Source organism: Drosophila teissieri, chromosome 3L (genome assembly GCF_016746235.2).
Source record: "Drosophila teissieri strain GT53w chromosome 3L, Prin_Dtei_1.1, whole genome shotgun sequence".
NCBI classification, from domain to species: domain Eukaryota; kingdom Metazoa; phylum Arthropoda; class Insecta; order Diptera; family Drosophilidae; genus Drosophila; species Drosophila teissieri.
The window spans coordinates 11,528,067-11,541,823 of NC_053031.1; the positions used below are offsets into that span (position 1 = coordinate 11,528,067).

Consider the following 13,757-nt stretch of genomic DNA (forward strand, 5'->3'; position numbering starts at 1 on the left):
TTTTATAGATAAAAACTAAACATTTTAAGCAGTTAATGACATTTCTATAAGTCCACGTCGATTTTATTTAACCATAAAGTATATACCCCTTATACCCTTATAGTTACTACAGAATAGGTGGTTAATGTTTCTCCGTTTAATCAATTCAATCACTTTATTGAGGTCTTTAGAAAATATAGTTAGAAGCGAAGTTTTTTCGCCTTGCGAACAGGTTTCTTTGACTTGGATTTGCCTTTGCTCTCATTCCGCTTCGTCTGGCATTTGGCAATTTTGGGATAATCGCATCGTGACGAGGCGGTATTGAAGTGCAGGCCAGTTGGGCAGTCCATTACCAAAAACATCATGTTGCTGCAGAGCATAAACTTGCCACAATCGCTTCGATGAGCAACAAGGGAGTTTTCCCTTTCATCTGAACACACGCCACCCGTAGTGGCAGGACCATCCAATTCTTTATTTTCTTGGGATCCCCTCGAACACTTGGCTTCTGAGGCCTTCATGCAAATGCGACGAGTTGGACTAAAGTGTTGTTTACCAGGACAGGTGCGTAGATGGGACTTTTTAGCCTTGCAGACATAATATTCCTGGCAGGATCCGGTCTTTGAAAGCATCACTCCATCCTTCTTGCCAGCACACATTCCGTCCTGGATTGTAGGCCGCGGTTTTTTCGTCGGTTTGACTTGAATGGGGGGATCAGTTTTGGCCATTTCGTCTTCATCGTCTTCATCACTTTCAGAGCTCGATGTGTCATCACCAACAGTGTCGAAAATGCAATCCACATTGTCAGGAGCATCGCAGTGCAATGTTAAGGGATTGAACAACGTATTTTTTTCACATGTTCCGGTCACAGCGTTTCCATCAGCACACACGTAATATCCTTTACAAGATCCGAACATTGGCAAGAGCCCCCCATTTTTACCCTCGCATAGGGACGTCTTGAATGCAAATCCGTTCTGTGAGAGTGGACATAGTTATATTTCATACTTCTACAGGTGTTTTCCAACATACTTGTAAAACAGCCAGGGTACTTTCATGAAGTACTAACATTCCCCAGAGCAAATAGAGTCCAAATAGCTTCATTTTGTGTGGTGCTATCGAGTGTTTTATCGAACTGAAACTTTCCATTCATTGAACTGCGTTTTTATACGCTAGAATTACTTGGAAATTTGCATGATTTGTTAGCATGTAAAATGCTAGAATCTGATTGTATTGTTCATATGATAAAGGAACTCTCATATGGGTACTATTTTTATCTTCTCATACTGAGAATTGATAAGAGTTCATATAAAACACATGTAACGTCTGATCAAAAGCATTTCTACATTTGATCGTGTGCCCAGACTAAAGACCAATTTTTTGGGTTCACTGCTCTATCAAAAAATTATTCTTACCTTGATGAAGGACACGAACCATATGTTCCAATTTGTCAGCTTTGGACCTATCTACACTTTCAACTGTCTTCCTTAGCAGGTAAGCTAGTGCTTGGTACAAGGCCAATTTAACTAAAAAATCATGTCTTTATACTGTTTTTATTAACATTATCCAATGAAGCCTAAAAGTAGGTACCATCTATTGAACAATAAACCACGTTCTTCATAAGAATGTAAAACATAGGGTTCCTACCTGCAATAACACAAAAAAAAGAGATTGGAATGCTTAAAGTTTTCGGGGAACTTAATTGTTGTGGTATCTCGCCGAAATTAATTATAACGAAAACAGAAGTGAATAGATGTTTATCATCATTAATAAGCTGTTGTCTACTTCCCTGACCAATAGAATGTTATCAATATTATTAGCCATTATCAGCGGAAAAATGTCGAAGCAGATTTCATTGGCAGTCTCATATAAGGAAATTGTTTTGAAACTGCCAAAAATGCTGTCCCATTTCAGTTAATTCCAAGACGTTGGCACATCGACACACGATATTAACCACAAAGAAAATATATTCAAACTTAGCAGAGGATTAACTTTTTGTAATCATTCGTAAAACAGTAAAGTCTTAATCGTAATAGTAAATTCTGTCCTCACATAGCTCACACAATGAAAGGTGAGTAAAATAGAGATCACAGTCTAGCAAATATGCGTCATTTTGGCTGAACTTAACATATAAATGGATCTAATCTTCTTTATAGTGTGTGCGGTATTCCCGATTATTCTTTGGCTTTTGGGACCACCTTGCGTGGAAGTCCTTTCAATCCAAGGATCGTATAGGGTTGGATGGAATGCAGTTAACCAATATGCTATATTACCCTTTTCGAAACGCAACTCACATGAGTGTGTAACATCTTCGGAACCAAATTCCACGTACTGTGAATCCTTATCGAATGGCTTTTATGAATATCCCTACAACTGCAACGCATATATATCATGCTATGATTCTTGTGCTGATCTGGAGTATTGTCCCGACGGAAAGCTGTTCAACAATCCTCTGCAGATTTGCGATACTCCAGGGACCGTCGACTGCGAACCTTTACCATATCCAACACCTGCACCCACAGAATCTCCACCGGAAAATCCATGTTTGGGCATACAAAACAACACTTTACTGCCCTCCGCCGAAAATTGTAATGAGTTTTACGTGTGCGTGAATCACCAAAGTGAAGTTTACCAGTGTCCCGGTGAAATGCTTTTCAATCCGGATTTGAATATTTGTGATGATAAGGAAAATGTGTGGTGCTATGGTGAGCGTACTACTGAAGATCCGTTGGACACCACAACGCCGGCTGGGGAGTCCTTTACCAAGTGCGAGGATCAAGAGCGAGGAACCTCATTTCCGGACCCACAAAACTGTCAGCAATACTATTACTGCTGGGGCAACAATTCCTACGCAATATTTCCATGCCCCGTCGACAATTGGTTTAGCCCGATCAGCGGCAACTGCGGTCCGGATATAGCACCCGAAGCTTGCCGAGAAACCGCTCCAACCACGACACCAACGATTGTTACTTCACCATCCACAACTGTTGCTCCAACATCGCCGAAAGATGATGGTGCTAATCCATGTGCAGATCAAGAACTGGGTGCTAGCTTTCCCATAAAGTCCGACTGCCAGTCGTACCTTCTCTGCCTCAATAATGGCGAGTCAATGACTGCGAAATGCATATCGAATGCCTGGTTCGATCCAAAAACTGGAGAATGTGGTCCAAATGTGTCACCCACCGCGTGTCTTGAATCCTTCGAAACTACCACGAATGCGCCAACAACACAGGCTCCGAAAGATCCTTGTGCCGATCAAGAGTTGGGAGTCTCGTACCCACTCGTCACAAATTGTCAGCAATATATTCTCTGCATGGGAAACGGCGAGTCCACCATTGCCAATTGCATTTACAACGCCTGGTTCGATCCGCAAACCGGAAACTGTGGCCCTGATGTGTCTCCGACTGCGTGTCAGGAATCTGGAGCTACCACCGCATCCCCCACAAGTGAAGCCACCTCTACACCCACAACACCTACGTCCAATACCGAGGAAACAACTACCAATCCTCCGGATATTTTGGGCATTTGTTCCGAAGAGAGTGATGGATATTATGCCACGTATCCCGAGGTGTGCAACAAATACATAGTGTGCGCTAGTCCTGTACCCATTGCATTCTACTGTCCAGAGAGCTTGTTTTTCAACGAGGCTCTGCAGAGATGCGTAGAGTGGGAATCCAGCGATTGTGCAAATGGAGAGACCACAACAGAATCGCCAGGACTAACAACTCTCATCCCTGATCATCCACTCTGTGCCAATAACACTGGAATTAATTTGCCCTACGAAGAAAACTGCCAATGGTATATTTATTGCACAGGCGAGGACTCCTACATGATGGGTATATGTAGCAGTGATGAATATTTCGATCCGTGGACTGGGCAATGTGGTGCTGGTGTTTCGCCCGAAGCATGTCGTGAAATCAAAACCACATACCCTTCAGTTACAGAGACCACAGAAGGTCCAACCACGGTAATAACACCGAGTACGCCAGGTTCGCAACCAGATCCATGTGATGGAGCTCCTGAGGGAAAACTAGTTCCCTATCCGGACGACTGCAGCAAGTTTATACAATGTATTCAGCCCGTTCCCATCGTTTATGACTGTCGCGAGGGTCAGGAATTTAGTGCCGCCCTGGAAAGATGTATGGCTCCGTGGTACGCAAACTGTTCTATTCCGGCTACAACAATCCCTCCCGTAACTACTCCAACTACTCCAACTACTCCGACTACCACTACAACCACCATGAAGCCTTCGCCGGATGGCATTTGTGCGGATAAGGCCGAAGGATCACTGGTGCCCTATCCCGGCAATTGTAGCAAGTACATAGTTTGTGAAGACCCCATTCCGGTGGGTTATGCCTGCCCCGAGGGAGAAGAGTTCAATCCGACGATTCTCACATGTACGGATCCTCAGCTGGCGGGCTGCAGTCCAAGTGCTTTGCACATTTTACCCAAACACTTTTCACCGAAATCTAAATCAGATGAATTAAGCTTTTCTTTATGGCAGTCCTTCAAAACGATTGCTAGTTTTATTACAGAATTGTAATCAAAATTTTGTTTATTGTATGCTTTTGTAAAAGTAATTATTAAAACGTTGCGACTTCATGCCATCTGTTTGATTGTGTGAAGCTCGGGCTTAGGAGCTCTGGTTTCTAGTACTGGCACCCATCGCTGGAAATGGTGCAGGCACGTTGGCCAGGATTCCACTTCAGGGAATCTGGGCATGTGAGAATGGTGGCTATTGGTCCGCAATGGATGAACTTGTTGCACTCGCCCGGATAAGGAATGTACGAATTGGGAGGACTAATATTGCACAGCGGTTGCACATCAATTGGCAGTAAGTTAGATTCCGTTGGAGTTATGGCCGGTGGAGTAGCAGCGGTGGGCATGGGATCATAGGGGAGCACGGTTGGTGTAGTTGGCAAGGGAGGCAATGGGGTAAAGGGGTATACGGGGGGCGAGGCTACAGGAAACTTCTGGCAATCCCCATTCAGTGGGGGTACGCAGCTCTGGTACACTGAACTCCACTCGAAGTTTTGCTCACAGCGAAGGATACGTGTCTCGTAGAATCGACTGCAGTCTCCGGGATATGCACTGAATATCACCCCAACATCCTGATTAGGTCTTGGATTGTCCGAGTTGCAGTTGGAGTACTCCTTGTAGTCACAGCGGTAGGTCATCTGGCTCCAGAACAAATTCGGAGGACACTGTTGCTCAAAGGCTCGTCCTTTTTGGCATACGTAATACTTGCGACAGTCGTTGGGATATGGCAACATCACATAATGGTTGGGATCGTCGAACGGTGGGCATTGTATAGAGTGTTCGGCTGGTATGGGCTATAAACAAAAAAACGTTTTTCCACATTATCCTTTCGATTTTCCGGTTCGAGTACTTACCACAAGATTATTGTTTACTTGACCATTAACAATTGCAATGAAAGCCAACAACCCTAGGTAGATAACAGCAGATCCTTGCAGCACTGCAACAAAAAAATTAACTTGTCAATGCTTTAAGGTTCCAGATCATATAGAGGCATATTACTTTTGATGTTGTTTGGTGAAAGTCCTCCAAGAAAGTGGATGCTACAACTGGGAAAACCTCGGCCTTTTATACCAGCACTATGCTGGAAATCTTTATCAAGTTGAAGTGCTCAACACTTATTTATCGTACATCGTTTTGCGTAAACAATTAAAGACAAATCTTTTAAAACTTCCCCTAGATATGCCATGTGTGCATATGGAATTCTTACTGGCCTGCTCTGATCTTTGCAACAGACAGCTATTTTATCTAAACCAACTTCGATTTACAGTAATACCAATTATTTATAGGTTATTGAATTTGGCGAGCAACAGCTAGTACTTATCTTAAGTGTTATTTTACCTTCCACTTGACCGGACAAGCTTATCTCTTCAAGGACAGGTGTGATATGAAAGCTAATAATGGAATTTCTCCTGAAGGCATCGTATCAATTTGTCAATAACGTGTATTTACTTAGCAATGATTTATAAAAATCCAGTCACATCGCATTTCCAGTCTCAGTCAGAAAAATCTTCGCGAAGCAGAGAAAAGTATGAACCTAAATACTTTCGTAACATTACTAAAACATTTTTTTGCTTTTATCAGTGCTAAACCGTATACCTCTGACTGTAACACTATGTGCATTGTTCTTCGGATGTTGCATGCCACAAGCTGTGAAGCGATGGCCCTATCCTAATGACTGCCATCGGTACTACGAGAGACGATTGTTTGACTGTCCCCCGCAATTTAATTGGAACCCACAGCTTCAACAATGTGATTTTCAGACCCCCACTGGCTGTTTCCCCATAAATTCGAATCCGAATTGGAACAACTCCGATCCGAGTTCACCAGCGATCACAGAACCAGAAAATCCCGATCTCCAGAAACTGTGTGAGAATAAGCTCAACCAGCTGATACCCTACCCAGGGAATTGTAGCCAGTACATTCAGTGCGATTATCTGCCCTTCGTAATGCCCTGTCCACAATATCTCTTCTGGAACTCCCAGCTACTTACATGCGATAAAATTTGTATTTCGGGTTTTTGAAACCACATCGCCAAACGCCACAAGCAGTTCGCAATAAAAGAAATCGAAACAAATTTGTTCTTTTTTGGTATGTTGTGTTTTGTTATTAAATATTAATTACAGTTGCAAGTCGTACGAAATATTCAAGAAATGGCAGTGAAACCTTTTAATTAATTGCGAAAAACACTTAAGTGCTCAAGAGCAAGCTGCATCAAAATACAAATAGGTGTTTGTAGATGGCAGTTGGTTAAGCTATTCTAAAATTGAGCCCCTCTGGAACTGATCTACTATAATATGGGTGGGGTGGATAAAGGGATGCGCATTTGGCTTCCCTAGCACTTTCCATTGGTGGGCGCCTTGGGCCGGCAGATCTTGCTCCTTCCATTGGCGCCGTAGACAATGTTGCAGGAGAAGGTGAAGTAGCCGCATGTCGAGGACTTGGTGTAGTAGGTGGACTGGAAGTTCTTGTTCTCCTGCGGTGGGTTCTTGGTGTTGTCCATGCTGCCGGTCACTGACTTGGTGACGGTCACGTAGCTATCGGGAGTACGTCGAATGGGCTTGTCACCACGCACCGGACCCTCGTCGTTGGTGTCGGGTGTGATTTCCACTCCCTTGGGAGGATGCAGCTCCAGGGCCTTGGTGTGGAACTTCTTTTCCACATTCACAGTGCCTCGGAATCCTGGTGGTATGGCTTCGGTGGTCGAGGGTACAGCATTGACGGTGGCCTTACCGTTCTGCTTTTGCACCACCTGATATTTTTCACCTGGCGTCGGCACTACGACTGCCTGTTGGCTTTGCGTGGGCGATGACTGCTCGTAGACCTTGGGTTTAGGTGTGGTTTCGGGCGGCTTCACTATGCTGGCCGACTTTGGGGTTTCCTCTAGCTTCACTGGCTTCTCGTTGTAGTACTCATCCTCGTCGTATTCATCCGGATCGGCTTCCTCTTCATCATCGTACTGAACGGGTTCCGGCTGCTCCGGCTTACTCACTACCTGCTCCGCTTCCTCCTTGGGCTTGGTGGACTTTAGTTGAGCCTCTGGCACTGGGTCGGACTCATCAGTAAGCGCCGGGCCACTGTAGACAGCATCAGCTCGATCAGTAACGCTGGAAGTTAAAACGTTAATGATAATAAAATGAAAAAAAAATGTATCAATTACTTATTTTACGCAAAATGGGGGGAACTTACAAAAGCACGTACTTCCCTTTTAGGTAGTAAGTAAAAGTAGTTATAGGTTTTTAAGGATTTATTCGTTTATGTATCCAAGACAAATAACCACAGAAAATATACAAAAATGAATACGTTTTATCAAAGAATTTCTAGGAAGTCTAGAAAGGCATGGCAGTTATAAAATCACAACAAATTGATTGAGATAGAGCTTGGAACTTTTCCAAATCAATTTTGAACACATTTGCCAATTTGAAAACCACAGGATCACACTTTATCACTTTTTATATAAATGCTACAAAAATGTGATTTTTCCGATTACTTACGCATTGCCGTTGTTGCCAAACTGACTGATGGTGTTGAAGAGTTCCCGGTTTGCTTCCCTGTAAGTAGCCACCTGCTCCTTGGTTCCCGACGCAGACTGTGCAGCACCATGGTAGGAAACACCAAAGCTGAAATACACAACCGATAATGAAGCCATTCAGTAATCAATAATCCCTTAGCTCCACTACCTGGATGTTCCGTGAATTTGGGAGCTACTCTGACTAGAGTGAGTGCCAGATGAGGACGACGCCTGGCCGCCACCATTGGCTGCTGGCGGATTGGCCTCCTGGCCGGGACGGAAGCCGATCTGGGCCTGGGATGAGGTTTGTCCGGGTCCGCTCGACTGGGCGTCCGCCAGACCGCCCTTGTCATTGGCGTGCACCTCGCTCTGGCTCTGTTGGATGATGCCTCCGCTCTGGGACGAGGCCTTGGTGCCGCCGTCCTTGGCCACCTGTACCTGGGCCTGCGATTGGGCAGGACCTCCCGATCCCTGCGACTGACTCACTGCTCCATCGGCATTTCCGGTAACCTGAGCACTGGCCGCACGATCCGCATCGGACGTCATTGCACTGGCGCTAAAGGTTCCGCCGGAGCTGTAAGTTCCCGACACCTGAGTCTTGGCCGTGCCTCCATTCTTCTTGCCCTGAGCACTGGCTGAGGCTTGTCCGTCGCCTATGGTTGACTCGGCTTGGGAAAAGGCATCGTCAGCTCCACCGGTACCGGCAGCAACTGTAAAACGAACAATCAAAACATTGTCCTCAATGACTCTACCTTGATAGCTACTTACCAGCTCCACCAGTGCCAACAGCACCAGGTACAGTCTGACTTCCATCTGTATACCGACCTGGCGCCCCAATTTGACCACCTCCGGTCTGTCCGGGTTGCCCTCCAATGGCTCCACTTTGGCCGCCACCTCCTGGCTGTGCTCCATAGCCTGGCGATCCACCGATTCCGGGTTGACTTCCGTATCCACCTTGTCCGCCTCCGGTCTGTCCGCCAATTCCGGGTTGAGATCCATATCCGGATTGTCCGTATCCGGCTTGGCCGGCCGGGCCTTGTCCACCTGTTCCAGGTGAGGTTCCGAATCCGGGCTGACCGGTTCCGGTGTGTCCGCCAACTCCAGGTTGAGTTCCGTACCCGGGATGCCCACCACTGATTCCTGTTTGCCCTCCAATTCCTGGCTGTGTTCCATATGCAGTAGATCCACCAATTCCAGGTTGGCCTCCGTATCCGGGTTGTCCAGCTGGAGTCTGTCCGCCAATTCCAGGTTGGCGTCCGTACCCGGGTTGTACGGCTCCGGGTTGTCCTCCAAATCCTGGCTGGACTCCGTATCCTGGTTGCCCGGCTCCAGTCTGTCCGCCAATACCAGGTTGGGTTCCGTATCCGGGTTGTCCGGCTCCAGTTTGTCCGCCAATACCAGGTTGGGTTCCGTATCCAGGTTGTACTGCTCCGGTCTGAGAACCAACACCTGGCTGGCTTCCATATGCGGATTGTCCGACTCCGGGCTGTCCGCCAATACCAGCTTGGGTTCCGTATCCGGGTTTTCCGGCTCCGACTGGTCCGCCAATACCAGCTTGGGTTCCGTATCCTGGTAGACCCGCTCCGGTTTGAGCGCCAGCTCCGGGTTGGCTTCCATATCCGGCCTGTCCGACTCCAGCCTGTCCACCAATACCAGGTTGGGTTCCGTATCCGGGTTGCCTTCCACTGGCTCCTGTTTGACCAACAATTCCTGGCTGAGCCCCATACCCAGGGACTCCACTAATACCAGGTTGACCTCCATATCCTTGTCCGGCTTGTCCGCCAGTGCTGGGCTGGCTACCGTATCCGGGTTGTCCGACCGCGATCAGACTTCCAGGTGCAGGTTGGCTAGCGTATCCGGGTTGTTCGGCTCCTATCTGACCGCTACGTCCAGGTTGGGTTCCGAATCCAGGTTGTACTGCTCCGGTCTGAGAACCAACACCTGGTTGGCTTCCATATGCGGATTGTCCGACTCCGGGCTGTCCGCCAATACCTGCTTGTGTTCCGTATCCGGGTTGTCCGGCTCCAGCCTGTCCGCCAATACCAGGTTGGGTTCCGTATCCGTGTTGTCCGGCTCCAGTCTGTCCGCCAATACCAGGTTGGGTTCCGTATCCGAGCTGTCCGGCTCCAGACTGTCCGCCAATGCCAGGTTGGGTTCCGTATCCGGGTTGTCCGGCTCCAGTCTGTCCGCCAATACTAGGTTGGGTTCCGTATCCGGGTTGTCCGGATCCAGTTTGTCCGCCAATACCAGGTTGGGTTCCGTATCCGGGTTGTACTGCTCCGGTCTGAGAACCAAAACCTGGTTGACTTCCATATGCAGATTGTCCGATTCCGGGCTGTCCGCCAATACCACCATGGGTTCCGTATCCGGGTTGTCCGGCTCCAGTCTGTCCGCCAATACCAGGTTGGGTTCCGTATCCGGGTTGTACGGCTCCAGTCTGTCCGCCAATACCAGGCTGGGTTCCATATACGGGCTGTCCGGATCCAGTCTGTCCGCCAATACCAGGTTGGGTTCCGTATCCAAGCTGTCCGGCTCCAGACTGTCCGCCAATTCCAGGTTGAGTTCCGTAGCCGGGTTGTCCGGCTGCTGTCTGTCCGCTAATACCAGGTTGGGTTCCATATACGGGCTGTCCGGATCCAGTCTGTCCGCCAATACCAGGTTGGGTTCCGTATCCAAGCTGTCCGGCTCCAGACTGTCCGCCAATACCAGGTTGGGTTCCGTATCCAGGTTGTACTGCTCCGGTCTGAGAACCAACACCTGGTTGGCTTCCATATACGGATTGTCCGACTCCGGGCTGTCCGCCAATGCCAGCTTGTGTTCCGTATCCGGGTTGTCCGGCCCCAGCCTGTCCGCCAATACCAGGTTGGGTTCCGTATCCGGGTTGTCCGGATCCAGTCTGTCCGCCAATACCAGGTTGGTTTCCGTATCCGGGTTGTCCGGCTCCAGTCTGTCCGCCAATACCAGGTTGGGTTCCATATACGGGCTGTCCGGCTCCAGTCTGTCCGCCAATACCAGGTTGGTTTCCATATACGGGCTGTCCGGCTCCAGTCTGTCCGCCAATACCAGGTTGGGTTCCGTATCCAGGTTGTACTGCTCCGGTCTGAGCGCCAATACCTGGTTGTCTTCCATATGTGGATTGTCCGGCTCCAGCCTGTCCGCCAATACCAGGTTGGGTTCCGTATCCGGGTTGTCCGGCTGAAGTCTGTCCGCCAATACCAGGTTGGGTTCCGTATCCGGGCTGTCCTACTTCAGTCTGTCCGCCAATACCATGTTGGGTTCCGTATCCGGGTTGTCCGGCTGAAGTCTGTCCGCCAATACCAGGTTGGGTTCCGTATCCGGGCTGTCCTACTTCAGTCTGTCCGCCAATACCAGGTTGGGTTCCGTAACCGGGTTGTCCGGCTCCAGTCTGCCCGCCAATACCAGGTTGGGTTCCGTATCCGGGTTGTCCGGCTCCAGTCTGTCCGCCAATACCAGGTTGGGTTCCGTATCCGGGTTGTCCTGCTCCAGTCTGAGCACCAACTCCGGGTTGGCTTCCATATCCGGGTTGTCCGACTCCAGTCTGTCCGCCAATACCAGGTTGTGTTCCGTAACCGGGTTGTCCGGCTCCAGCCTGTCCGCCAACTTGCGGTTCATCTCCGTATCCGGATTGTCCGACTCCGCCAATACCAGGTTGACTTCCATATCCGGGTTGTCCGGCTCCAGTTTGTCCGCCAATACCAGGTTGGGTTCCGTATCCCGGTTGTCCGGCTCCAGATTGTCCGCCAATACCAGGTTGCGTTCCGTAACCCTGTTGTCCGGCTCCAGTCTGAGCACCAACTCCGGGTTGGCTTCCATATCCGGGTTGTCCGACTCCAGTCTGTCCGCCAATACCAGGTTGTGTTCCGTAACCGGGTTGTCCGGCTCCAGCCTGTCCGCCAACTTGCGGTTCATCTCCGTATCCGGATTGTCCGACTCCGCCAATACCAGGTTGACTTCCATATCCGGGTTGTCCGGCTCCAGTCTGTCCGCCAATACCAGGTTGGGTTCCGTATCCGGGTTGTCCTGCTCCCGTCTGTCCGCCAATACCAGGTTGGGTTCCATACCCGGGTTGTCCTGCTCCAGTCTGAGCACCAACTCCGGGTTGGCTTTCATATCCGGGTTGTCCGACTCCAGTCTGTCCGCCAATACCAGGTTGGGTTCCGTATCCCGGTTGTCCGGCTCCAGTCTGTCCGCCAATACCAGGTTGAGTTCCGTATCCGGGCTGCTCGCCTCCGGATCCTGGCTGTTCACCCCCCGACTGCCTTTCTGATCCCGGTTGTCCCGATCCGCTTCCAACTTGTCCTCCGAATCCTTCATAACCAGGTTGCCTTTGCCCTATACCGGATTGAGTTCCATATCCAGGGCGAGCTCCACCAATTCCTATCTGGCTCTCTCCAGGTCGTGTTTGCCCACCCGGAAGACCTCCGATTCCTGGCTGACCTCCGATTCCTGGCTGAACACCCAGACCTCCTTGCACGCCTGTGTTGGGAATGAGAAAATAGAAACATGAACCGCATAAATTTTTTGTCATATACGACTTACCTCCTCCGGGTAAGCTTATTATCGCATCGGGCCTACCGACCCCTCCGGCTCCGCTGGCATCCAGAATTCTGCCGGATGAAGGGTAATCCGGTTGGTAGCCAGAACATCCGTTGCAGTCCCCTGATGAGAACTGGCTCTGAGCCTGACCCATTCCATGGGTTCCAGCTGAAAGAGTTTTAGGTCAATAGATCAATAGATAAAGTGCTAATGGAGCTCATCTGAGCCGTACTCACAGACAGTTGAGCGAGATCCATTTTCCGTGGCCTCCGCCTCAGCCTTTCCATCCTCCTCCGGCTTGCCGAAATTTAAGTACTGAGACTGGGTTTGTCCCCTTGAACTGGGGAGAAAGGTGGAATGGGTTTACTTTCTATACTTTTCTCAAAAATAGTTTTAAACTACTTACTAGCCTCTGCCGGCTCTCTTCTCCCGCTGCAAGTCGTTCAGACTAGAAAGCTCATTTTCCTGAAAGGTAATACATCGATGTAAATTCAATGCTAATGTCAATCTAATCTTTATTCATTGAAAGGGTCTTTGCAAGTGTGCCCGATTAGATGCTGCTTGTAAGAACTGACCTTGGCCAAATTATGTCTTATCGCCTACTTTTCGAACCGAGTTCATTTACATTACACTACTATAGTTCCATTCAAACACAGAAGCACTAATTCTGGGCGAGATTCATTAACAATTCGGAAACTTACGATGGCAGCTCCATTTGCGCATGCCACGAAAAGCACGGCGCCAAGTAGCAGGCCCAAGCGAAAGGGCAACATTTCAATAAATTAAACCCTGAATCCAATTGAAATGCGTCGACGTCGCGGCAACACAACCAGCAAACTGTAAGATGAAATTGAATTCTATTATCAATACACCATATAGATGCGTGTTATTATTAGTTTATACTCCTTCTCTCTGTTTCTTGTCCGTCACTTTCAGGGGTTATCACTTTTCTTTCGAATGAGCACGCACGCTGTGCTGTTCGATGCCAAAAAAAAGGCTATCGATCTTGAGTTATAATTCAGGCTTGGGAATGATGTAATCGCTAAAGCAGATTATTGTTCGTTTTAGAGTATAGTTTTTGACACGAACGGATGCGTTCTTGAAAAATACTAGCTTCTCAAAGCAAGTCACAGAGGCACTTTACACTTCGAAAGGATAATAGAACTATTATCCTGACGAC

At 48.4% G+C, this 13,757-nt stretch overlaps 5 protein-coding genes across 5 annotated transcripts; 2 read left to right on the top strand and 3 right to left on the bottom strand.

Annotated features, from left to right (window-relative positions):
- Window positions 1-179: 179 nt before the first annotated feature.
- On the bottom strand, window positions 180-1,095 carry LOC122618491 (probable chitinase 10). The gene is made up of 2 exons (XM_043794957.1): window positions 1,006-1,095; window positions 180-950 (listed from the first exon to the last, which is right to left on the bottom strand). The coding sequence occupies exons 1-2, from the start codon at window positions 1,075-1,077 to the stop codon at window positions 180-182; spliced, it is 843 nt and encodes a 280-aa protein (XP_043650892.1). The 5' UTR covers window positions 1,078-1,095.
- Window positions 1,096-2,037: 942 nt separating this feature from the next.
- LOC122616608 (mucin-5AC) lies at window positions 2,038-4,516 on the top strand. The gene is made up of 2 exons (XM_043792130.1): window positions 2,038-2,044; window positions 2,130-4,516. Exons 1-2 carry the CDS (start codon window positions 2,038-2,040, stop codon window positions 4,514-4,516), a joined length of 2,394 nt encoding a protein of 797 aa, XP_043648065.1.
- On the bottom strand, window positions 4,503-5,707 carry LOC122618488. The gene is made up of 3 exons (XM_043794953.1): window positions 5,512-5,707; window positions 5,367-5,449; window positions 4,503-5,306 (listed from the first exon to the last, which is right to left on the bottom strand). Coding segments are annotated over exons 1-3 (768 nt in total). The 5' UTR covers window positions 5,513-5,707; the 3' UTR covers window positions 4,503-4,622.
- A 247-nt stretch (window positions 5,708-5,954) lies between these two features.
- LOC122618490 (peritrophin-1) lies at window positions 5,955-6,548 on the top strand. The gene is made up of 2 exons (XM_043794956.1): window positions 5,955-6,038; window positions 6,094-6,548. Coding segments are annotated over exons 1-2 (441 nt in total). The 5' UTR covers window positions 5,955-6,037; the 3' UTR covers window positions 6,534-6,548.
- Window positions 6,549-6,656: 108 nt separating this feature from the next.
- LOC122618483 (uncharacterized PE-PGRS family protein PE_PGRS54) lies at window positions 6,657-13,392 on the bottom strand. Its single transcript, XM_043794948.1, has 10 exons — window positions 13,279-13,392; window positions 12,984-13,042; window positions 12,814-12,917; window positions 12,581-12,745; window positions 9,821-12,235; window positions 9,767-9,784; window positions 8,789-9,730; window positions 8,190-8,730; window positions 8,004-8,129; window positions 6,657-7,616 (listed from the first exon to the last, which is right to left on the bottom strand). Exons 1-10 carry the CDS (start codon window positions 13,348-13,350, stop codon window positions 6,845-6,847), a joined length of 5,214 nt encoding a protein of 1,737 aa, XP_043650883.1. The 5' UTR covers window positions 13,351-13,392; the 3' UTR covers window positions 6,657-6,844.
- Window positions 13,393-13,757: the final 365 nt, after the last annotated feature.